Source organism: Vigna umbellata, chromosome 1 (genome assembly GCF_029865625.1).
Source record: "Vigna umbellata cultivar VRB3 chromosome 1, Vumbellata_1.0, whole genome shotgun sequence".
NCBI lineage: Eukaryota > Viridiplantae > Streptophyta > Magnoliopsida > Fabales > Fabaceae > Vigna > Vigna umbellata.
Window position 1 is genome coordinate 89,091,116 of NC_142165.1, and position 27,101 is coordinate 89,118,216.

The window sequence follows — 27,101 nt, forward strand, 5'->3', positions numbered from 1 at the left end:
AACCTTATAGTATAAAGAAGTAGATGGGAAGCAGATGAGCTCCAATTAATATATTGCATACGTCGCGTGGCTTCAAACTTCAACAAAAGGTTCAAAAACCATTACTTGAAGAAGTAATTAATTAACATGGGTAATAAAATTACTCTTTCATTCACAAGTCTTACTCTTTAATTCACAAGTGTACGTGACATTAAACTAACTAATTGATTTAACTTTCACAACTTATAAGGTCAAACAACCTATATTGGATGCAAAGTTATCGACATTGGGATCCCACTCATGTCAAATGGCTTCTTGGATCAATTAAATACCATTACAAAAGTGGACTCAAGCTTATAGAGGCAGTAGGTTTAGTCACATGACAACAAACTTGGTTGAATGTATCAACTCTATTCTAAAAGGAGCTCGTTTATTACCCATTTATACTCTAATTAGGGCAACATTTGAAAGGACTGCGCCATGGTTTATTGATTGAGGCCTAAAGGTAGATTCTATGTTAAGAGTTGGCCATCAATATCCAGAATATATAAATGAAATTATTAAAAAAAAATCAACCACAAGCAAGCCTGTGTCATGTGCATAGATATGATTGATAAAATTTCAAATTTGAGGTTCAAGAAATATTTTCTCTACATGATCACCATCCACAAGTGTCTTTCACAATTAAATTAAGTGACTAGTGGTGTGATTATGGTCATTTTTAAGCTCTTCGATTACCTTATTATCATGTAATAGTTGTTTGCTATTTCTCCCATTTATACTTGACCACATACATCCATTTTATATATATACCATCAACAAAGCATATGAACTTTAGTTTCATCTGGTTAAAAATAAAGATTATGGGTCCACCTACACCGGACCTGATTTCATTCCAAACCCACACATGCACCATAAGGCATCGAGACAACCTACAACTACTCGTATCCACAATGAAATGAATCAAACAAATCCCAATAAGCCAAATAAATGTTCATATTGTAGAAATGAGGGACATCACATGGGAACTTATCTCTATCGTGATTAGGTTTTCATATTTTTAGTTTATCATTATGTTATATTATGAAATCCACATTTTATAATTTTCATTATCTTAATAAGAATATTCCATCTTGTACTCAATCACGCACACTAGTAAGTTTTAAACTCTTGAACTTCCTGGACTTCATTGCTCCACGTGTTGTTTCTTTTTTGAAAAAATAAAACTCAATTGTAAGTCGTTATCATGGAGCACGACTTGAATTCAACACAGTGTACAATTGAAATTGTTACATTGCGACTTTAGTTAAATTGGAAATTGCTAGTACTAATCATAACTTTGGTTCAAAATGTTAACACATAAGTCCTTACTATGCCACACAACTTTAACTTTTCCAAATTTTAAGTAGTCGTCTCCATACTTAACAAATTCACTTTAGATGTCATCCACACTGCACATGACTTGCCTTTTGTCATGAGATTTATTTGTCAATTGTTCCATTTTTGTAAATAAGGCAAAGTTTCCCGCATTAGTTTAAAAAAACCCAATTTTAACAATTTGTTAGAAGGAATAAAGGGTTAACACACTAAAATTTCTAAAAAAGGAGAAAAAAAGGTTATGAGATAACATGTAATACAACAATAGAAGTAATTTGGATAAGTTGTCCAAATGACATCGTAGAAAAACAACAGGTAGGGAAGTTGTTTTAAAGTAAACCAAGGACTATTCTATTCCCATCTCTTTTTGCTTTTCCTAATTTGCACATGAACACCAATGCAAGAAATTAACTGCAAACACTTTCTCGTGATGAACTTCATAATAGATTTCAAATATTGTTTGGTCTATAAGAACTTGAAAATATGAACTGACTCTTATATTTTGTTGAAAACTGCCTTGTTAGTTGCATATTTTTAGGGAAATTTCATATTTGTTTCAGTTTGAATTAGTCAATTTAATTTATGTAGAATTTATCTATAATTATTAGTGAATTAACTATTTCCTATTTTTCCAGCTAAGTCATTAGTAGTGATTGCTAGAATCATGAGATGTGATCTCTTTGTTAGTTATTTTTAATGAATTTAAATCAAGTTGCACTCAATAAGAAATTTATCTATAGTTATTAATGAGTTAGTTATTTCCTATTTTTCAGCTAAGTCATTAGTAGTGATTGCTAGAATCAGGAGATGTAATATCTTAGTTAGTTATTTTTAATGTATTTAATCAAGTTGCATTTAATAAGAAATTACACTTCCGGTGTTATCATATGTTTTTTCTTTTTTAAACCAACAATTGGTATCTGAGCCATTTTTTCTTAAGGGACCTATAGAATGGAAGGAGAATCAAATTCATTTCTAGTAACACTTCCCATCTTTAATGAGGAAGACTATGATATATGGGCCATAAAAATGTAGTCATATATAGAGGGATTAGATTTATGGAAGAGGATTACTCTATTCAACCGTTGCAGGAGAATCTTACCATGACCCAAATAAAAAATTAATAAGGAACAAAAAACAAAGAAGGCAAAGGCAAAGTCGTCCTTGTTTTTTGGTGTTACAAAATTGAGTTTCACTAGAATTATGACCCTTAAGTAACCCAAAGAAATTTGGGATTTTTAAAAGGAAGAATATGAATAAGATGATAGAATAAGAAGCATTCAAATATTAAACCTAAGGATGAAATTTGAGTTGTAAAGGATGAAATAGTTAAAGACAATCAAGGAGTACTTAAACACATTAGGCATTAACAACTAAATAAAGTTGTTGGGTAGTGACTTTGCAAACTCCAAAATTGTTGAGAAAATCCTTGTAACAGTGCCAGAGAGGTACAAAGCGTTTATTACCTCATTAGAGAATACAAAGAACCTATCCAAGATTACTTTGGCAAAGGTGTTACATGCTTTGCAAGCTCAAAAACAGTAGAAGATCGTATGGTTGAAGGTGTACTACCTGTCAATCATCATGAGGCCGGAACCCGTAAAATGAAAATTTTCAAAAGGATCTAACCATCAAGCAATGAAAATGGTGTATACAATATAAACAAGGTAAGGGTAAAAAGAAAAATTATCCACTTTGTCAACATTGCAGAAAAATGGGTCATCCATCATTTAGCTGCTGGAAGAGACTTGATGCAAAGTGCAGTAAGTGCAATCAAATTAGTCATGAAGCTGTAATTTACAAAGCAAATATCCAACAAGCTGAAGCTGATGCACAAAATACGCAAGAAATTGAAGACCAACTTTTTATTGCTACATATTTCTCCAGTAACAGTTTAAATGAATCTTGATAGGGGTTGCACCAACCACATGACCTATGAAAAATAATTGTTCAAGTGTTTAGACAAGATCGAAGTTAAATGGGTCAAAATTGGAAATTGTGAACAAGTTCCAGTAAGAGGCAAGGGATCAATAGCTATAACAACTTACATAGGTACAAAAAACCTCTTTGATGTCTTATATGTACCTAAAATTAACCAAAACTTGCTTAGTGTCAGACAATTGCCAGAGAAAGGGTTCAAAGTTATCTTTGAAGATAAAGGCTGCAAAATTAAAGATCCAACGGGCCTTTAAATGTTTAAAGTCAAGATGAGGAGCAAGAGTTTCTCATTTAATCCAATGAAGGAGGAGCAAGTTGAATTTCCATTGACAACAAGCTCAATCAATCTTTGGCACAAAAGAATGGGTCATTTTCATCATTTGGGAATGAACTACATGCTGAAAAATCAATTAGTTTGTGTAATTCCTTCGTTGACAAAGAAGCTAGCTGAATGTGAAGCTTGTAGATTATGAAAGCAAACAAGGAAACCATTTCCTAAAAGTAGTTGAAGGGCTAGTAAAAAATTACAGCTAGTTCTCAATGATGTTGTTGGACCACAAAGAACTCCATCAATAAAAGAATGTCTTTATTATATTATTTTTATTTATGACCTAACAAGAATGTGATACATTTTCTTTCTTAAATACAAATTAGAAGTAGCTGAAATTCTATAGAAATTCAAAAAGCACATGTTGAAAATCAAAGCAATTGTTGTATTCAGATCCTAAGGACAAAAAATGGAAAATAGTATATAGCAAATCAGTTTCAACAATTTTTGTGATAAAGTAGGGATTAAGCATAAATTAAAGGCTCCTTACACTCCTCAACAAAATGGAGTGAGTGAAAAAAAAATTGATCAATCATGGAGATGACCAGGTGTATGCTTCATATAAAGGAATTACCAAAGTAGTTTTGGGCCGAAGCTGCAAATACAACTGTGTTTATACAGAATAGGCTTCCAACACAAGGCTTGCAAAGTCAAACTCCTTTTAAAGCTTGGTTTGGTTTTAAACCTTCTTTGGATTTTTTAAAGTATTTGATTGCTTGAGCTACTCATACATACCTTAGTTTAAGCGTGATAAGCTTGACAAAAGGGCTAAAGCATGAATATTTATTAGCTACAATACAATTTCTAAAGCTTATAGGAATTTTCAACCTTAAACTAGAACATTTCTGATAAGCAAAGATGTGCACTTTATGGAAGATGAAAACTGGTGTTGGAGTGATTCAAAGAAACATTATAACATTGAACTGGAAGTTGAAGACACTATAGATGATCCACTTGTTCGTGGAACAAGGTTACTCTATAATATTTATAAAAAAAAAAAAGCAATGTATCAGTGTGCAATATAGCTATTTTTGAACCAACCAATTTTGAAGAAGTTTCTATAGAGGAGAAATGGTTAGCTACAATGTAGGAGGAGTTGTCCATGATTGAAAGAAATCAAACTTGGGAGCTAGTTCTAAGACCTTATGACAAAAATGTCATTGGGGTGAAATGAGTGTTTAGAACAAAATTCAACCTTGATGGTCCATAAACAAGCACAAAGCAAGGCTTGTTGTAAAAGGCAGTAGCAAGACATGATACAATCTGGCCACTACTTGCCATTATAGCACAAAAGCGGTGACAAGTGTTTCATATGGACGTCAAGTCAACTTTTCTTAATGGTTTTCTAGAAGAGGAGATTTTTGGTGAACAACCAAATGGTTTCATGATAAAAGGACAAGAAGATAAAGTCTACTTGCTGAAAAAGGCTTTATATGGCTTAAAATAAGCCCTAAGAGTGTGGTATAGTAGAATTAGTGATCATTTACTATACTTGGGCTTTCGAAAGAGCGTATCTAAAACTACAATTTTATGTCAAACATGTTGATGTTGATCTTTTAATTGTTTCATTGTATATTGGTGATCTATTGATGATCTATTGATGACAGGAAGCAACATAGCACTAATTAAAGAATTCAAGCAAGAAATGAATAAGGTCTTTGAGATGATTGATCTAAGTCTTATGACTTATTTTCTGGGCATAAAGATCACTCAAAAGAAGAATGACATTTTTTTCTACTAGAAAAAATTATGTAGAGGAGATCCTAAAGAAATTTCACCTTGATGAATGCAAAACAATGAACACCCCCAATGAATAAAAAATAGAAGCTTATCGTGGAGGATGAAGCTGATAAAGTTGATGAAGCTCATTTTAGAAGTTTGATTGGGTATCTAATGTATCTTACATCCACAATGCTTGACATTTATTCGTAGTTAGTTTGCTGTTAAAATTTATGAATTGTGTTAGTGAACTACACTTGAAGGCAACAAAGAGAGTTGTAAGATACATAAAAGAAAATGTCAATTATGGAGTTAAGTACTACAAGGTACAAAACTTTAAATTATTTGATTTCTCTGACAGTGATTGGGTAGGTAGCTTAAATGATATGAAGATTATTTCGAGATACTATTTTAGTATGGGGTCAGGTGTTTTTTGTAGGGGTTCCAAAAAGCAAGAGGTTGTAGCTTAGTCAACAACAAAAACTAGGTTCATTTCAATTGTAGCAGTTGTGAGTCAAGTTATTTGGTTGGGGAATATTTTAACATATTTTAGTCTGAAACAAAATAAATTCACGTAAGTTTTTGTTTATAACCAAGCAACAATTTCAATCTCACAAAATCTTGTATTTCATGAGAAGACTAAACATTTTAATGTGAAGTTGTTTCACTTAAGAGAAGTTCAACAAAGTGGTAATGCATGTTTAGTTTACTATTGCACATAAGACTAAACTATTGATATATTTACCAAATCTTTTCCACTCAACAGGTTAGAATTCCTAAGGAAGAAGCTAGGAGTTTGCAGCTTCAAAGGCAACAATGAGTTTTGAGAACTGCCTTGTTAATAACATATTTTTAGGAAGATTTTATATTTGTTTCAATTTGAGTTAGTCAATTTGATTTACGTAGAATTTATCTATAACTGTTAGTGGATTAGTTATTTTTTATTTTTTAACTAAGTCATTAGTAGTAGTTGCTAGAATCACGAGATGTGATATCTTAGTTAATTATTTTTAATGTATTTAAATCAACTAGCATTTAATAATAAATTGCACGTATGAGTGTTATCATATATTTTTTCTTCTCTAAACCAATATATTTGAACATCAATGTTTTCCGGTGAATGAAATTATGGTGCCATCCTTGAGTGTAAAACTATGCAAAAATCAAAATCCAAAATCAAGTAATCATGGAAATCAATCTTTGGGTCTAGGATGAGAACTTTAAAGAAAGGGACATAATATAACGTGAAAAGGAAAAGAGATCACCCATTAACACTAATAACATGATACCCTTCTAATTCCTTTGTTTTCCCTTTTCTTCTTTCCTTCTTTGTAATTATAACTAGCATCAATCTTGACATAAAAAAATAAATTAAGTTTTCTCTCAAGCTCTTCTACTGTTCTTCTTAATCTTGGTGCTTTTATAGTTTCACAACCATTAAGCAAGGACAACTATAGTCCTTAGAGCATAGCAGAGAGATTTTAATTGTAATAATCCAAGAAATTGAGTCTTAAGAGTAGATAATGTGTTCTAAATAATGAGACTACTTTATTTTAATATTAAAAAGCTAAAGGTATAAATAGAAATTTCATTAAAAGGTCTCATTACTTAAAACACACACCATGTCTTTAGAGCTCATCCTATAAACCTCATTTATCTTCTCTCTTCGAGTTCTAACAACATAATCATCTTCTTGGCGATCAAAAAGTGCCTAGGTAATCACGACAATGAGGTTTTCACTTCCATCTGATCAATTTTATAAAAAGAGTAAGTTAGTTTCTACTCTTTTCTTGAGTTACATTTTCTTTCATGCATGTAAGGAATAACATGCCGCATGCATCTTCTTGGTTTTCTAGTTGATTCTCTGCTGATAAATGGTTCTAACCGCGTGCCCTGATCATAATTATATTATTTGTAGGTGTAGATAAAGTCCTCTGAGCTAAGATAGTGGTTGTCGGCATCTTAGAGTTGTTGAAGCTTCGTACCAGGTAACTATATGTTTGATTTCTAAGTCTTTAATAAATCTGTTTGATGAGTTTTAATACGATTGTTTGAAATTGATAAAATTTAGTGTTATCTATTATTGGTATAGTCTTTATGAAAATATTGGTTAACTGTACTTGTTTTGATCACTTGAGATGATGTGTTGATGTTATAATTAGTGAAGCTTACTTGGTGTGTTTTTTTTTTCAGTTTATATCTGTTTTTAAAAGTGCATAGATTGTATCTCAAAGTTGTAAAAATTGTATCAATGAAGTACTATTTGTAAAAGTGCATGATTAAGAAATCAATACTTTTTCTCCTCTCTCCTTTAGTGTGTCCAGCTTTTACTCTCTTCCATATTAATGTTTCCAATTTCATTTCTTTCTTTCTCTCTAACACTGAGTCAAATCCACTCATTTTTTTATTATATAATAATACCTTTTTTTTTCTTTATAAAAATGATCAACCAAATTTAACAAAGCCTTTATTAAATGATTTATTATGATGTACCTCAAATAAAACAATTACCATTAGGTATATTTATACTATCATTACTTTTTGTTACTATTTTTAGTATTATAATAATAACAGATAATTAAAAAATAATGATAAAAATAATAAATATTATTAAAATAATTATGACAACTAAATTTATAATATAAATGCAAATTTTGCATTAAAATATTTATAATATAGTTAAATACGTTAATTTTTTTCTTTATTATGTTCACTTTTATTATACAAATCATTTTTTTTTATTTCTAAATAACAATATCTTGTTACATAATTATTAATTTGGGTTTTTTAAATAATGATATTCGTATTGTTTTTTCTAATATTTCTATTTAATTCTTAATTTAATCTAATAAACAATGATAATTAAAACAAAATTAAAAATGATAAAAAAAGTGTATTTAAAGATAAAGAATAGTAATAGAAACAATTTAAATAGGTTGTAAATTATAAACTAACTGAAGTAGTATAAATTTAATTAAAATTTATGAAAAAATTAAAATTTAATTAAACTATGAAAGTGTACGCGTGAATTTATCAATTAAACTTATGAAAAAAATTAAATTCGTTTTTCGTTTTTTTTTGAGTGACTTTAGAATTTATCAATCAAGGAAAAAAAATATGAAAGTGTACGCGTGAGAAAATAAACAAGGGAGCATAGTTTGTTGGTAGAAAGTTTGACTAATTAATTATTGATTAGAGATAAACAATCAGCTACATACTAGGGAAATTGAAGAACATGAAAGTTAATATAATAAAAAAAATGAGTGGATTTGACTCACTATTAGAAAAGAAGGAAAAAATGAAATTTGAAACCATTAATATGTTGGATCTATTAAGAACGGGGTTCACTGGGGAGACACAATACCAATGAGACATCTAAGCCCAACCATATAAGAAATTGACACCACTCTCTACTCAAAACCTTAAGGCAATGGGTTAATGGGTTTTTCATCTTTATATAGTACTTTACTTTCTCATTTCTATCCAATGTGGGACTTAAATTCACACTTAGATTCCCAATGAGCTCAGATGTCTCATTGGTATTGTGTCTCCCCGGTGAACCTCCTCCTCGATAGACCCAACAGTGGTATCAAAGCCTGATTTGTCTTGGTGATTGGCTCAAACGAGTATAATGATTCCTATACCGAAAGTCTTTCTAGCAAAGGTTATTCAGGTAAGCGAGTTTCGTTAAGATGAACGACGATTGGAAATGGCTACTCGTGGTTGTGGTTGTTTGGAAATGTTTCCGTTGGAAGGGGAGTGTACTAATGTGGAAGGGACTCACCGTTGAGGGGGAGATTGTTGGGAATCCAAGTGTGAGTCTAAGTCCCACATTGGATATAAATGAGAAAGTAGAGCACTATATAAATATGAAAGACCCATTAACCCATTACCTTAAGGTTTTGGGTAGAGAGTGGTGTCAATCCCTTATATGGTGGGCTCAGATGTCTCATTGGTATTGTGTCTCCCCGGTGAACCTCCTCCTCCATAGACCCAACCTTGGTGAAGTTTGCTGTTGCATCTTGAGGTAGTTAATAAATTGAGTTTTATGCTGGTTTTTGGTCCATCTTAAGGGTTTTAACATGTGAAAATCTAAAGGAGTTATTCTGTGATGAAACTAAAGGTTTGAGGTCTGTTTTTGAGTCAATTATGACTTGTTTAGACACTTAGTTTGCTGATTTCTAGTTTATAACATGTAGAATTGAATAGATGAGTTTTTTAGTGGTTGGGTTGATCTAGTGCATTTTGTTTCTAACTAAATGAGCAAATATGTACTCAATTTCAGTCATAAACATGTTTTTGCATCAATTCTAGTGTCAAGGATACCAATTTGGTCTTTTGGATAGGTCAGAGGTGCACCAAAATCAGAAAAATAAGTTGTTGCCATCTGGTATAGCGTTGAATGACCTTGTGTGGCACTAAGCGTTGTCAAAAACCCGAGAGCCACTGGGCTCTAGGACTACACACCATCCTGGGCGCTGAGCGTCACGAAGTTAGTGAGATCTCTAACTTTTGGGCGCCAAGTAGTAGAATTGGGCACTAAGCGCCACTTTTCAACTATAAGTCTGGACCTTTGTTTCCCTTAATTCGCTAGGCGAGAGCTCCTCTCGTTGGGCGATGTGTGTGGCTCGCTGGACGCCTTGTCTCTTCGTTGGGCACCCTGTTTTTGGTCATTCATGTTGTTTTCCTTGCTTTCTTTTCTTGATTGTTTTGAGCTGATTATTATGATGTTATGTGTACCTTTTAAAGTTTATGAATTCCTTTGAATGGTAATGATGAAAATGTATTTGGTTTAAGTATGTAGTGAAAATTTCATGGAAAAGATCCTTGTGTTGTGCTTGTGTGTAATATTGATGTAGGAGATTTGAAATGAGGAAATGTTTCTGACACTCTAATATGCATCCAACCTCAAGTTGAAATGGGTGGTTACTTCGTGAGGAGTAATAGGAGATCCATAGCCTATGGTCAGTTTGATCATAGGAGTTTGACGGATTAACCTTGTCTAGTAATTTGGATGGTATGTTGTTTTACTACACATGAGCAGGTCCTCCAATAGTTCGACATCAATAAATGTATCCGGATGGTCAAAGTCTAGAGTCTAGATATATGTATCTGAATTGAATAATAAAGTTGGTATGTTCTAAATTGATTGAATTACATATTTTGATCCTTATATAAATTAGCTTATCCTGTAATTTGTTTATGAATATTTCTTTTTGAGAATGATCAACTATTTGGTGTAAGCAAAGAAAAATATCACAGTGGATCAGGTGTTGGGTGATGAGGGAGTTGACACTTAGATGGAGTAGTTGGATTTATTTTCAATGTTTTGAAAAACTTTTAGTTCTTTTGTAGATATTATTAGTAGTATAAGACATCTTGTATATAAAATTTGAATTATGATTATATCATTTGAATAATTGTAAATTATATTTTATATATTTTCTTTAATTAATTGTTGTTGTTTATTGGATGTGATGATTTCTTCGTAGTATTAAAATTATAATTTTTAGATGTTACATTAATTAGAAAACATAGCTTCATAGAAGGAACGATGTCTAAGTCAAAGAAAACAATAATATTTTTTAAATTTCAATCTAGTGTGATCTATTTCCCTTCTATCACAACCATATGGAATAATCTGGAATCAGATTTCAGGGACACATTCATCTTCAAATCTTGTAATTGAGACGTGATTTGAGACTTATGAGGTAAGGTTCAATTTCTATCACTTTCTACTTTACAATAGTTAAAGCTTTAAGGAAAGAATTGATCAAATATTCAAAAACCACAAAGTGATTGAGGTGACATGAAATCTTGGATTGATAGATCATGTTATCAAGAATAGCTGAAAATACAAGTGAGTTTAGGAAAAACTCAGGAAGATAATGTCTTAATATTTTGAATTGACAGTGTGTCAATCTTAGTGTACTCATGTTTCATTTGACGGTGAATCAGTCAAAACATTAAGTTAGAGGTCAAATCGAAATATTACTAATTGAACTACAAGAATATTAGAATATGGATATGTATTATATATTATTTGTTCGCAATTCTATTAGATTGATTTTGTTACAACTTATTAACATTAATAATAGGAGTCACTTTGAAGACAAAGACTTAATTCTTGCATGGACTTACTTTTGAAATTTGCTTATAAAATAAAAACAATAGACATCCGATTAAGGTCTTGAAGAGTGTATGCTAAAAAGGATTAGTCTAAACATATTGTCTCAACACTAAACTTTAACAATTAATTCAAATTTGAAGTCGATCTAATAACATATAAAGGTTAGATGCACATTCACTTTAAAATATAACTCAATTTAACTGTTTTCAAGTTTCAATCAAAATTTTAAAACATTGACGAGATTTAGACATCTCTCTAATAAAAGCAATTCATATGAACTACTTCAAATGTAATTTATACTCTTTTATCATACTACATCATCATTATAAATATTTTTAAACAACTCACCATTTTATACATATTTTAATTTAGATTTTATTATTATACGTAATAAAATTTGTTATTCAAATGGATAAAATAATATTTTAACTTTTAAAAATGGATTACTTAAAGTTGTTTAGAAAAGCAGCTAAAATATTTTTAAGCAGTATAATGTCAAACAACAGAAAGTTACTACAAACAACTCAAACCAACCTCTGACATACTCTTAGAGAACACTTTTGAAATTTTAAGATTTTAGGTATTCCATTTTCAGAAAAAAAGTTCAATGTAAAATAAATTGTTTTAAAAATAATAAATTTATCAAAGCAAGCATGTCTTAGATTAGTTTATATCATTATTGACAATAGTAGAATTTACTCATCATCATTTTGATCAATATAACTCAATAGAAAACCACTAACTACTCTCCGTGCTACAGGATTGGGAATGCCACGACACAGACGTCCATCAATATATGCCAATAAGCCAGACAAGACAAATTTGCCGATGCCCCATTTTCGAATGAAACTCACTTTCTGCACCTTTCGACTAGAATTCGCTGGCACATCTGCGTGACTGCCAACCTCGGACTTCTTTCCCCAGTTGATGCTGAATATAAACTTGTTAGTTCGCTTTCGCAGTATGCGTATTGCAAAGCTTACAAAAAGATGTTCGAACAATGTCAAGACTGTCGGTCCTATTCTCCATTCCTGACACAAATAATCCCGAATCAACAACTTTACATGTAACTAGCAAACTATATGCCAGTTATGCCATTAGTGAATGTATACTAAGTATGCCGGTTTCCCTTTCAGAAACAAGTGAAGCACTTAACGTTAAATAAACTTACAATGGCAACATCATACATGACAATTGAGGCGCTTACAAACTAAATTAGTGCATTCAAGGCATGCAGAGAAATATTAGTTTGGGAAGCTATTCAGCACGAAATCATTTGTATGTAAACCCATAATTCTCGTGTAGAAAAGACGGGGATACTTTAAATGAAAGTAAAAAACATAAGTGGGTCATCATTATAATCATTTAAAGTTACTGCTGTGACAAAACATAATGACTAGGAAGATGGAAATACCATAGAGAAGAAAAAGATGAAATAGTAGGATAAATAAGAAATGCTCCCTAGAATAGAACATACACTTTCTCCGCGAAGACGGCTTAAAGGGCGGGATGTGGTTGACGGATCTCCTTTAAGTAATGCCTTGCTCACAAGGAACTCCTCAACACGATTTGTTATCTCATTGATAAGGGAATGATTTGGAGGTAGGTTTTTCAGGATAACCTAAACAGGTATATGAACCCATCATAACCACAATAAAGGGCAGAGGTTAATATTTTATGTATAGAGAAAAGATTATTATGAAAGCAAATAATTATACAGATAAAGGTCATCCACCACTACCAACAGAAAATTACAGAGACGAATCAAAACAAAACTCTATAGCAACAATGGACAAAGGCAGCTCAATCACTGTGCAGATCAGAATCAACACTACTTAATAAGATGTCATCCATGCGTATTTAAGATATTTGTTTAATGATTTTCAAGTTTGCATCCTCTCAAGTATTAAAATCAAATCAATCACTTCATTGCATAACATGCATGAATAGTTGTGAACAACAATTTCAAAGCAAGGTTCTTACTTGAAATTTCATTCGAAAGTACCAGCTAAGGTGTGCAATACAAATTTTCTAGATATATAGTCAAGCTCGAAAGATAATTTAAGTATGTGCAATTTATTACCTGATTGTCAATAACTCTGACTCTAAGGTATTCTTGTCTATAAACTGCATCCAGCATGGCTTGAATATATCCTTCAATGTATAACTGTACCAAACCACATATCTAATTAAAGACTAATGGCCAAATCAAGATTTTCCAAAATAAAGATGGAAGAGCTGAAATATAAATATTTCTTTTTTTAAAGACGGAAGAATTTGACAAATGTATGCTATTAAGAACGAAGGATACAACAGATATATGTTATAAAGATTGATCTTGTTTGTGGTGGCAACGTAGTTAGGATGACATGAAATGATGTGATGTATTACAATGAAATGTAAAATATAAAGCATTAACCCTTATTTATACTAGTTCTAGATTCTTAATGCTAAAGAACAAATAACTTCCTAAAGATAAGATGTCTAAGAATGACATAAAGTTCCTCAAAGGATAATTTATTCTAACATATATAAAAATATCTATTGAATATTTTTTATATTCAACAACAGGGTTAATATCCTCCACAACTAACTTTGTCCACATAGGTTTTTCAGCTATATACTGTGTTATTACAGTCCCACAACGGTCGGATTTGAAATTATTGTAACTACTTTTCCTATTAAAACAGAACATCAGTGACCACAAAAATATAATTTAGGAGAGTAATTATTTGGTTAGTCTAATAATCTAATGGTGTGTGCAGTTTCATTTATTAAAAAATGATATTCCGTCCTTTTTTCATTCAATTATTTTTATTTTTAATAAAAAACTCATGTTATGCATCACATACATTTTGACATCTCAATTATGCTCACATCCTAAAGTACATCTCTCATCTACCATTACATAAAAAAAAAAATAAAGAATAATGAATCATGAAGAGAATAGACCAAACCTATGATAAAAATATACAAGACAAACTTCAAAAAGAAGCTATACACTCCTATAAATAAGTTAGTACCTATTATAGAAAAAATCCAAACAAATTTCTATGTTTACTTGCCAGATATTTGATATGTCTCAGAATTTGAACTTAGGGTTTAGTCAATCAAATAATATCTCTATCTGGGACCAAACCATCACCCTAGAGACGGGGATTAAGGCAAACTAGGGGTGACGGCAATAAAAATGACTTTCCAACTCTGCTCCTCATGCCTATGGTGACTGGCTTGGAGCAAGGAAAATGCAGTGCAAGTGGCTCAACAATTGATTTAAGATGGGTTTTAATACCATCTTAAAATTTAAACTTAAGATCTAAGTTGAGCATTGTCATGCTTTAAGTTCTATGTAAGTCATAACTTCAGTCAAGACAGGATGAAATCACTCCCGTATTAAAGTAAGTTTGGAGTCAGCGTAACTCAGGTGACTTTCCAACAATATGCATACATTCTTTCTAAAGTTCGAAACAATTTTGTTTCAAAACAAAGGAATTAAGAAAGACACATTTCTGGAAATGAACATACAACCCAAGAGAATAATATTCAAAATATTTAACACCTCGTCAACTCCTGGACTTCGATCAAGCAGTATTTTTCTATCGGGGCCACCTTCCATCAAAGCAGTTCCCAGAACTGATGGTTCCATAGCCAATTTTAGAATTCCTTGGTGGAAGCCACTCATCTTGAAAATTAAATGACAAAAATGAAGTATTAAACTCATCACAATTCAATAGAGAATAAGTCCCTAATAAAATGATAGTAACCAAATTAACAAACAGGTGTTAATTCTTTACCAATCCATTGAAACCATTTGCCTCTGCACCTTTCAGAACAGAGTCTGATATTTCAGCTACAGCTGCAAAAGCAATATTGGAGCCTGCTGATCTCAACTGCTGAGTAGTTTTGAATTGATTAATATGCTGATACTCCATAATCACATTTGTAATTTAATGAAAAAATTGCCAACAAAGATTTAAGAACTCACAGTTTTCCCTAAATCACCAAAGTACCGTTTTGTCCCTGAAAAACCTTTACCTTTGATACATTTACTTATAATTTTAAAAGTACCTGGTAAACAGAAACACCAAACAGAAAATACAAATTATAAGGAGAAAAGTGGGAATTCTTGTTCTAATGTAATTCAAAACAGTAGACACAACATCAGTCTGCATGAATTATAGACAATTTAACTGAGAAATAAATGAGTTTTGAGAATAAGCACGAGTTTAGAATGGGCCATTTTTTATCATGGCAGAAGGCAAAGGTAACCCTTCCATTCCTTGAGACATCCAGTAAAGCCTTTTGCAACAATTCCTTGACCATGAATATTAATGGTTCAGAGAAAATATTTAGAGATGTAATTTCATAAAAAAAAAGAAATTCATCGCTTTAACCGGGACTAAGTAGCAAGAGTGTAGATATAGCCACTGCAAGAGGTTACATCTAAACTAACCGCCTAAGCTAAGGACAGCTCACATAATTTCTCAAGAGCACTCGTAAGAACTACACTAATGGTAGACAAAATTACATGCAATATCATATGTGTTCATGATCTTCTCTGTTTCAGAGCTTGTGTCTACTCCGGATCACAAATTTTCTGGATTGCAGTGGGTTGATGTTGAAGTTCGCAACTTGCAGTGGACAAAATAAGAGATTTATTACAAACTTCATAACCAAGGGGCCCTATCATGTACATTTGTTCTAAGAAAGACATTATTAACATTGATTGCTCCAAAGACCAACCATAAGTAAGAGCAGTGTGAACATAATCCGAATAGTGACAGGTTTTATAATAGGAGAGAATGTCTCACTGATAACAAAGCCATAAAGTTAATTAAAACCCTTTAGAATGAATCATGTCGTATATTTATTCAAAGAACCATCAACAGTTTCTTTTACATTGTTGAAATATATTGTATTGTATAATGGGCTTTTAGGGCTGGTCCATTGTTCCTTATATAGGACTTTTTTGTGTAATAGAAACTTTAACACAGTAATAATATTTTTACCATCTTTCAAACTTTCACATGGTATCAGAGCCATGGTTAGAGCCTATCCTAGTGAGTTCTAAGTGGGCATTCTATTCTTCTATTCCACCCGCTATCGGGCCATTATCGGACCACCCAATTTCTACTATCACGCACGAGATGTCTATACCTCGGCGTGAAGGGGGTGTGTTGGAAGTCCCACATCGACTAGAGATAAGGCCAAATTATAATATATAAGTGAGGTGCAAACCTCACCCTACAAGCCGGTTTTGTGGGGTTGAGTTAGGCTTAAATTCTGTTTTGTATATTCCTCATTGTCCTTACAATTTAATCTCCTTGAGCCAATTGACTCGTTCCTTAAATTGTTCTGTAACCTTTACTGCTAATTCCTTTGTTATACAGGAACATGGTACGGGTCGCCTGATTGGAGAAGGACATGAGTCTCGAGGACTTTATTTTTTGAAACATAGCTCTTCAGTTTCCTGTTTTACCACTTCATCTCCAAAACTTTTGCATGATCGGTTGGGCCATCCAAGTTTATCCAAGTTGAAGATGATGGTTCCAAGTCTCAAGAACATTCAAGTCTTAGATTGTGAGTCGTGTCAATTAGGAAAACATGTTAGATCTTCTCATCCTAAAAAGTCTGAGACACTATGTAATTCTCCTTTCTCAACTATTCACTCTGATATTTGGGGACCAAGTCGTGTTACTTCTTTTGGTTTTAATTATTTTGTAACCTTCATTGATGAATTCTCTCGATGTACTTGGGTTTATTTAATGAAAGAGAGATCTGAACTTTTGTCCATATTTGTGTCTTTTATTAATGAAATTAAGAACCAATTTGGGAAGACAATTAAAATCCTTCGTAGTGATAATGCTAAGGAATATTTTTCTTTAGCGTTTTCTTCATTTTTATCTTCTCAAGGAATTTTACATCAGTCAACATGTCCTCACACTCCACAACAAAATGGTATTGCAGAGAGGAAGAATAGACATCTCATTGAAACTGCACGCTCCTTGATGTTGAATACTAATATCCCTGTACATCACTGGGGCGATGCAGTCCTCACTGCCTGTTTTCTAATCAATAGGATGCCTTCTTCCTCTCTTGAAAATAAAATTCCTCATTCTGTCATTTTTCCAAATGACACTCTATATCATATCTCCCCACGTGTATTTGGGTGTACATGTTTTGTCCATAATGTTTCTCCAGGTCTTGATAAGCTATCCGCAAAGGCTATTAAGTGTGTCTTCTTGGGATATTCTCGTCTTCAGAAAGGGTATAAATGTTATTCTCCCTCCACCAAGAGATATTATATGTCTGCTGATGTCACATTCTTTGAGGATACACCGTTTTTCTCGTCCTCTGTGGAGGATCGTTCATCTGTTCAACAAATGTTTCCTCTACCATCGTGTGATCCCTTGGTTATTCCTGCTTCTATACCTCAAACTCAAAATGTGAATGACATTGTTCCTCCACCTCTTATCACATATCAGCGTCGGAGACAATCTCAAGCTCAGAACAATGAAGATCCTCTAGACTCATCTCCTCCTCCCTCAGCTCACCAGACCATGGATCCTTCATCCTCCTCGTCTTCTACTGACTCAGATGATAATTTGCCCATTGCCCTTCGAAAAGGTATTCGTTCTACTCGTAATCCATATCCTGTTTATAATTTTTTGAGTTATCATCGTTTGTCTTCTACCTATTTCTCTTTTGTTTCTTCCTTATCCTCCCTTAAGACTCCTAATAATATTTATGAGGCACTTGATCATCCTGGATGGCGTCAAGCCATGATTGATGAAATGCAGGCCCTTGACCACTATTAGAAATAGAGAAGATTGGGAGAGAATATCCCCTTGTGTTAAATACACACATAGGGTTATCTATTTATAATAAAAGAAATATGGGCTAAGCCCAAAATACAAATGAGAAAATAATAACTAACTAACTAAAAGATATAATATATCTAACACTCCCCCTCAAGCTGGAGCATATAAATCATATGTTCCGAGCTTGTTACAAAGATAATCAATTCTAGGTCCTCGTAAGGACTTAGTGAATATGTCTGCCAACTGGTTGCTTGAGTTAACAAACTCAGTCTTGATATCTCCGGATATGATTTTTTCTCGAATGAAATGACAATCAACTTCAATGTGTTTGGTTCTCTCATGGAAGACAGGGTTAGAGCTAATATGGAGAGCAGCTTGATTATCACATATAAGTGTCATGTGAGTGACATCTCCAAATTTCAATTCACTAAGCAATTGTTTAAGCCACACAAGCTCGCAAGTAGCTGATGCCATAGCTCTATATTCTGCTTCTGCACTGGACCTTGCCACAACACTTTGCTTCTTACTTTTCCAAGATATCAGGTTGCTACCAATAGAGACACAATACCCAGAAGTAGACCTCCTATCAGAAGGGGAACCAGCCCAATCAGCATCTGAATAACAAACAATTTTTGTATCTTTGTTAGGGCCATATAGCAAACCTTTTCCAGGTGATCTTTTAATATACTTCAGTATGCGAACAACTACATCCCAATGGTCTTCACATGGGGAGTTTAGAAATTGACTCACCACACTAACTGCGAAGGAAATGTCAGGACGCGTAACAGTAAGATAGTTTAATTTACCAACTAGTCTTCTGTACCGTTCAGGATCTGAGAAAGGCTCCCCCTGATTTGGTAGGAGTTTGATGTTAGGGTCCATAGGTGTCTCAACAGATTTACAATTCATTAACCCTGTTTCCTCCAAGATGTCTAACGCATACTTCCTCTGAGATATGACAATACCATCATTGGATTGTGCTACTTCAATACCCAAAAAGTACCTGAGTTTGCCAAGATCTTTGGTTTGAAAATGATGACAAAGGTGTTGTTTCATCTGAGAGATGCCAAGATAGTCGCTTCCTGTGAGAACAATATCATCGACATACACTATTAAGTAGATACATCCAGCACTCGAGTGGCGATAGAACACTGAATGATCCGCTTCACTGCGAGACATACCAAATTGTTGAACAACACCACTGAATTTACCAAACCAGGCCCGAGGAGACTGTTTTAGGCCATATAAGGATTTGCGAAGACGACATACCAATCCAGATGACTCCCCCTGAGCAACAAAGCCAGGCGGTTGCTCCATATAAATTTCTTCTTGCAAATCACCATTGAGGAAAGCATTTTTGACATCAAGTTGGTAAAGAGGCCATTGTCGAAGAGCGGCCATGGCAATGAAGAGGCGAACAGAGGTCATTTTTGCCACTGGAGAAAAAGTGTCACCATAATCCAAACCAAAAATCTGTGTGTAGCCTTTGGCAACCAGTCGAGCTTTCAGACGATCAATCGTGCCATCAGGACCAACCTTGATAGCATACACCCACCTGCAACCAACAACAGACTTTCCAGATGGTAATTGGACCAGCTCCCAAGTTCCATTTTCCTGTAAAGCACTTAATTCATCCAGCATAGCTTGACGCCAACCAGGATGAGTTAAGGCATCACTCACAGATTTGGGAATTGACACAGAAGAAATGGATGAGAGACAAGTATAAAAAGATGGAGATAATCTGTGGTAATTAAGAACAGTATAATGGGGGGAAGGGTTACGGGTAGAGCGTATACCTTTACGGAGGGCAATAGGCAAGTCAGACTCAGTTGCTGGAGCCGGAGGAGACACATGAGGCGGCACCGGAAGTGAGTCATGAGGGAGACGATTACGGCGACTATAAACCTGAAGGGGTGGAGGTGAAGGATGATCCTGTGGTGAATGAGAGTCTAAAGAAGGAGAAGACAAAATGGGTGGAGCATCACCAGGAGGATCACATATAAGAGGGATATCAACAGTAGCAGGGAGAGGTACAGAACTAGAAGATAGATGTGAAAAGTAAAAAGAAGACTCATCAAAAGTGACATCAGCAGAGATAAAATGACGATTGAGGGAAGGGGAAAAACACTTATAGCCCTTTTGTGACCGTGGAAATCCTAAGAAGACACATTTGTGAGACCTAGGAGATAACTTATCAAGACCAGGACTAAAATCATGAACAAAACATGTAGACCCAAAAACTCGAAGAGGTAATGGATGCAGAGGATCTTGAGGAAATAAGATAGAATGAGGGATTTTGTTATCTAGGACGGAAGATGGCATGCGGTTGATAAGATAACATGCTGTGAGAACTGCATCACCCCAAAAACGTGAGGGTACTTGACCATGAATAAGAAGTGTACGAGTTGTTTCAATAAGGTGTCTATTCTTGCGCTCAGCCACCCCATTTTGTTGAGCGGTATAAGCACATGAGGTTTGGTGAAGAATGCCATGAGAAGCCATAAACTGTTTAAACGGTTGAGAAAGGTATTCACGGCCATTATCACTACGTAAATTTCGAATAGAAACCCCAAACTGTGTTTTTATTTCATTGAAAAAAGATTGAAAAATAGAAAACAACTCAGAACGATTCTTCATTAAAAACAACCAAGTACATCTGGAATAGTCATCAATAAAGGTAACAAAATACTGAAAACCTAAAATGGACTTAACACGACTAGGTCCCCAAATGTCAGAATGAACCAATGAAAAAGGAGACGACGCCCGTTGTGAGACACTACGAGGAAAGGAACTACGAGTATGCTTCCCTAACTGACAAGACTCACACGACAAACTTGATAATGTGGACAACCTCGGGACAAGTTGTTGTAGTTTGGCAAGACTGGGATGACCGAACTGAGCATGAAGAAGGGATGGTGACTCCATGACAACGCCAACATGTGGAGAAGGGCGGAGATGATAAAGGCCATGAGACTCACATCCTGTGCCAATCATGTGTTTCGAACTCCGGTCCTGCAACCAAACAGAATCTTTAGTAAATGAAATAACACAATTAAGAGTACGAGTTAAACGACTAATGGACAATAAGTTGAAGGGAGACCCAGGGACATAAAGTACATGATCAATGGATATGGATGGAAAAATATTAACAGTACCAATACCATGAGATGAGACTCTAGACCCATCAGCCATTGTTACTGAGGGTAAATTATTCGGACATGACAAGGAAGAAAACAAGGACTTGTTACCAGTGATATGATCGGTGGCGCCTGAGTCAAGGACCCAAGGTCCGAGGGAGTGAGTTAGACCAACAAAAGGTGTACCTGTACGTGCAACAGATGCAGAGGTAGTGGAACCAGAGTGCTGATGATCCTCATACCATTTGAGAAATTCGTTGAAGATTGCAGGTTTGTCTACGATATTAGATGAAGTAGGATGGTCTGCAGACGGTGATCGGGGAGGTGGATCAGAATTTGCCATTGCTACAGGTCGAGGAGGACGTCCATGGAGAGCATAACATCTATCTATTTTGTGGCCTAACTTGCCACAATGGTCACATTTTAGACGTCCTTTACTTGGCTTGCGAGACCGACTTCGATCATCACGTTGAGTAGCCATAACAGAGGAATCATCAGTATGAGGGGATGTCTCAATGACGGGTTTGCTCGGTATACGCAAAAGAGCAGAACAAGTAGAAGTAAAGTTGGGTATAACAGGAGAACCCAAAATCTGATCACGGACATGAGAAACATCATCAGAGAGTCCGTATAATGCCAGCAACATGAAGAACTTTGATCGTTGTTCCAATTCTTCAGCAGGAGTGGAAGCAGGGGGTAATATATCATTAAAGTCATGAAGAAGGGCATGAATTTTACCCAAATATTCTGCCATAGGACCAGGATTGCGCGGACCAATAACAGTTAATAGGTCCTGACAAACACCATAAAGACGCTGAGTGTCATTTGTGTATAACAACTTCGCTTGTGCCCATACTTCTGAACATGTTTCATAGGATCGAAACATTTGTTTCAGTGAGGAGTGAATGGTGGACTTTATAACAATGCATAACTGAGCATCAATTTTCATCCAGCGGGAAGTGTCTATGGGAGCAGTAGTCACATTTTGAGTAAGATGATCTAAGTACCCTTGACTCTTCAACCAAAGTTTGATGTCGGACGCCCATGTTGCATAATTTGTGCCATCTAACTTGTCAATGGACAAGTGTACATTCACATAATTGGTATATATTGAAGGATCAGAAGATGAGCCACCAACAGAGGTGTTTGAAGACGCCATATAGAAGGAGAAACCCTAAAAATCCAAAGTGCTCCGATTGACACAACGACCACAGATCCAGAAAGAGGGCGAGGAGGCGATCACGGCGGTGCTGATCGGCGGCGGAAAGCTCCGGCGACGCGCCGGCACGCGCGGCGGCAGCGGCGACTCTTGCGGCGGCGCGTGGAGGCGCGTGGGAGGTCCGTTCGCCGCGATCTTCGTACGACGGTGGTCGCCCGGCCGAGGCGATTCCGATGGTGTGGTCGCCGGTCGATTCTGGAACTCCGGCGACGGCGGCGGCGGCGGCGACGGCGACGGCGGCGGCGGCAGCGGCAGCGGCGATGGCAGCGACAGCGGCAGTGATGGGTGCCGGAGACCGTGGAGTTGACGGGAACTATTCCTGTGCTCTAGATACCATATTAGAAATAGAGAAGATTGGGAGAGAATATCCCCTTGTGTTAAATACACACATAGGGTTATCTATTTATAATAAAAGAAATATGGGCTAAGCCCAAAATACAAATGAGAAAATAATAACTAACTAACTAAAAGATATAATATATCTAACAACCACAATGGTACTTGGGACCTTGTTCCTCTTCCTCCTGGTAAGAAGCCTGTTGGCTGCCGATGGGTTTATGCTATTAAGGTTGGTCCTACTGGTGAAATTGATCGTCTAAAAGCTCGTCTAGTAGCTAAGGGATATACTCAAGTTTATGGCATTGATTATTGTGATACTTTTTCTCCTGTGGCTAAAACCAGTACAGTTCGTATTTTACTTGCTATGGCTGCCATTCGTCATTGGCCACTTTACCAGTTGGACATTAAAAATGCCTTTCTTCATGGTGATCTGGAAGAGGAGATATACATGGAGCAACCTCCTGGGTTTGTTGCTCAGGGGGAGTCTGGGTTAGTTTGTAAATTACGTCGTTCCCTCTATGGCTTGAAACAATCACCCCGTGCTTGGTTTGGTAAATTTAGTCGGGTTGTGCAAAATTTTGGATTGAAACGATGTGAGGCGGATCACTCAGTGTTTTATGGTCATTTTTCTCCTGACAAATGTGTTTATCTCATGGTGTATGTTGATGATATTGTTATTACAGGGAATGACAACACTAAAATTACTCAATTAAAGAATCATTTGTTCAACCACTTTCAGACTAAAGATCTGGGTCGTCTAAAATACTTCCTTGGTATTGAAGTAGCACAGTCAAAAGAAGGTGTCATCATTTCACAAAGGAAATATGCTCTTGATATTTTAGAGGAAACAGGCTTGACAAATTGCAAGCCTATTGATAGTCCTATGGACTCAAATCAAAAGCTAATGAGAGATCAAGGTGAACCTTTCTCAGATCCAGAGAGATATAGAAGGCTGGTTGGAAAACTCATATATCTTACAATAACAAGACCTGATCTTTCTTATCCAGTGGGAGTTGTGAGTCAATTTATGCAAAATCCACATGTTGACCATTGGAATGCAGTGATTCGAATTCTCAGATACATAAAAGGAAATCCAGGACAGGGATTGTTGTATGAGGACAAGGGAAGCACTCAGATTGAAGGATATTGTGATGCAGATTGGGCTGGTTCTCCAATTGATCGAAGATCTACTACAGGATATTGTGTTCTACTTGGAGGGAACCTTATATCTTGGAGAAGTAAGAAACAAAGTGTTGTTGCTAGATCTAGTGCTGAAGCTGAATACCGATCTATGGCTTTGACTACATGCGAACTTGTGTGGATCAAGCAACTTCTCCAAGAGTTGAAATTTTGTGGAAATGAGTCTTTGAAACTGTACTGTGACAACCAAGCAGCCCTTCATATTGCCTCCAATCCAGTGTTTCATGAGAGAACAAAACATATAGAAATTGATTGTCATTTTATTAGAGAGAAGTTGTTGACTAAGGAACTTGTTACTGAGTTTGTCAATTCTAATGAACAACTCGGAGACATTATGACCAAATCTCTAAGGGGGCCTAGGATTCAATGTATATGTTCCAAGCTTGGTGCATATGATCTATATGCTCCAGCTTGAGGGGGAGTGTTGAAATATATTGTATTGTATAATGGGCTTTTAGGGCTGGTCCATTGTTCCTTATATAGGACTTTTTTGTGTAATAGAAACTTTAACACAGTAATAATATTTTTACCATCTTTTAAACTTTCACATACATAAAACCCATTTGCAATCAATGGGTTTCTTGTTAGAAGAAAGAATGACAAGAGTCTAACTGTTATTAACTTGAAGGATAGTAAATTCAGCTTTCATGGCATCAAGCTAGTTGGTGTCTTCTAAGGCTGGTTTGGAAGTGTTTGGTTCCAAGTGGATGAGGAGAAGAATGGGATGAATGTTTTAGGGACAGGGAGATGTGGGTTGTTCTGGTGGAGTATTGACATTAGAGGGTGAAGGTGGTGGAGTATTGACATTAGAGGGTGAAGGATAGGACTGATCTATTGGACACGAACAAGGAGAGACATTGGGGTTAGGAACATTAGACAGAGGGTCAATGATTTGTCAGGACTGCTGTGGGATTAATGAGATAGAGAATGAGGAAAGTTTGCATTGATGGACAGCGAAAGGAGGAAGTTAGGTTGAGTATGGGTAGCGGAACTCGTTTAAGACTAAACTCCTTGGAAATGATCAATTTTGTACTGGGCGTAACACATTTATAACCTTTGTGTTAGTAAAGTAGCCAAGAAATAAGCACTCTTGCGAGCAAAAGTTAGTTACGGTTGTTGTATGGTTGTAATTAGGGATAGGAAGAAAAACAGGAAACTTGTAAGAAGTAATAATCCAGTTCTTCTATGAAGATGTTGTTGATCAGTTATACTGCAACAACAAAGGCATGCTAGCAACATTTTAGGGGTGAGGATGCTTGGTGATGAAGGGTTAAACCAAGATTTACTATGTGACTATATTTGGCGATGGATACAAGGACAAGTTAAAAGGACAAAACTCTTCGTCAACCAAAATGACCACCATGTGAACAACCTCCATTGCATCCAGGACACTATATGTATCAAAGACCAAAGAGATAATGGTGGGTATGGAGATAGTCTCTAAAGAAAGGGAATTAGATCCAATACAGAGACAAGATTCAAAGAATGTGACATACGCTGAAATCAAATAACAACAAAGGGAGGATGAGAAAAACTTAAACCCATTTTGAAACCGAGGAAAGCCTAAAAGGTCATACTTATGTGATTGAGCTAACAATTTACCAAGACTATGACTAATATAGCAAACAAAACATGCAGATAAAAATACTTCAAGAGTTGATGAGGTAACAAAATAGTATAGGTATTTGGTTGTTTAGGACAAAATATGGTGCCTATACGTTTAGGAATTCGTATTGTTTTGTTGTTACAAACAATCATGAATTCAATAGTAAATAATGAACTAGGAAGAAAAATTAAAAATTAACCAATCCTAAACATTAGAATGATCCCTCAAAATCCAAAGACCTAATTCTGAAATGAAAATTGAAAATGAAATTAAATGCCAATGCCCCTATGAATACGATCTACATTAGTTGTGAAATCTTGTTTGATCTGCTTATGCAAATAGAATGTTCATCAACAACTTAAGTACTTAGTGAATGAAATGACACAATCAAGAAAACAAGTGATATGACAGAGATAATAAAATCAATAGAGACCCTAGGACATTGTTATTGGAAATAGAAGGGAGAAAAAGTATAGTACAACATCAAGTAAAAAACCATGAACTTTTCCCAAGTACACAACCATGGAGACATATATGTTGTGAGGGGCTATGATACTCAAGAGATTGGTAAAAAACATAGAGGCATTATCATTGGTGTACAACAACCAAGTGTCCTTCCAAACCCCAACATGTCTCATGGCTTGAAATATCTGCTTCAAGAAAAGATGAATAGTCAACTTAAGAACATTACAAATTTAAGCATTATCTTTGGTCTAGAAAGGGTGATCAGTTTCATTAATGGTCTCAATAAGATGGCCAACTCAATCCTGTTTCTTAAGCAAGAGCTTAATATCAGAGGCTTAAACATCATTATTACTACCATCTAACTTGTCAATGGAGAGAGATTCATCCCAATTAGTAGTGGGAAAGCCATGGGTCACTTGGAGGAGACAGATGAACATCCACAAAAAGGAGAAGAGAGTGGTTCGCAATGACCAAACCAAGACTAGATCAGGAGAAAAGACATTGAGGCAGTGAAAGCTGCAAGTAATATGTGTACACAATAGCAGGTTGCTGCTTTGACAGATGTGAGATCAACAACACTAGAGTTGTTCGGACAATGCAACTCCATCAGTGAGGTTTAGGTTGTAGTAGCTAATGGCAGCAATTTCAACAGCAGAAACCTTATAAAATGGGAAAAAACTGACAGAAAAAGATGTATGATGAAGAGGGAAGAAAATTAGAAAAAGACAACTTCTAGTGATGGATTGTGGGTCCATCGGCAAGGCACAAATTTGGATTAGGCCCTAGATACCATGTAGAGAGAGTCATGTGCAATGGAATTCCTTGTGCTTATTATAAAACCCA

At 35.1% G+C, this 27,101-nt stretch overlaps 1 protein-coding gene across 1 annotated transcript in view; it reads right to left on the reverse strand.

Annotated features, from left to right (window-relative positions):
• Positions 1-12,074: 12,074 nt before the first annotated feature.
• LOC124821401 (uncharacterized) overlaps positions 12,075-27,101 on the reverse strand; it is an 84,050-nt gene continuing 69,023 nt past the window's right edge. Inside the window, 7 exon segments of the mRNA XM_088104650.1 lie at positions 12,075-12,301; positions 12,304-12,502; positions 12,949-13,092; positions 13,555-13,638; positions 15,031-15,153; positions 15,266-15,364; positions 15,457-15,539. Of these exon segments, the coding sequence (XP_087960776.1) occupies positions 12,261-12,301; positions 12,304-12,502; positions 12,949-13,092; positions 13,555-13,638; positions 15,031-15,153; positions 15,266-15,364; positions 15,457-15,539 (773 nt within the window). The 3' untranslated portion in view covers positions 12,075-12,260.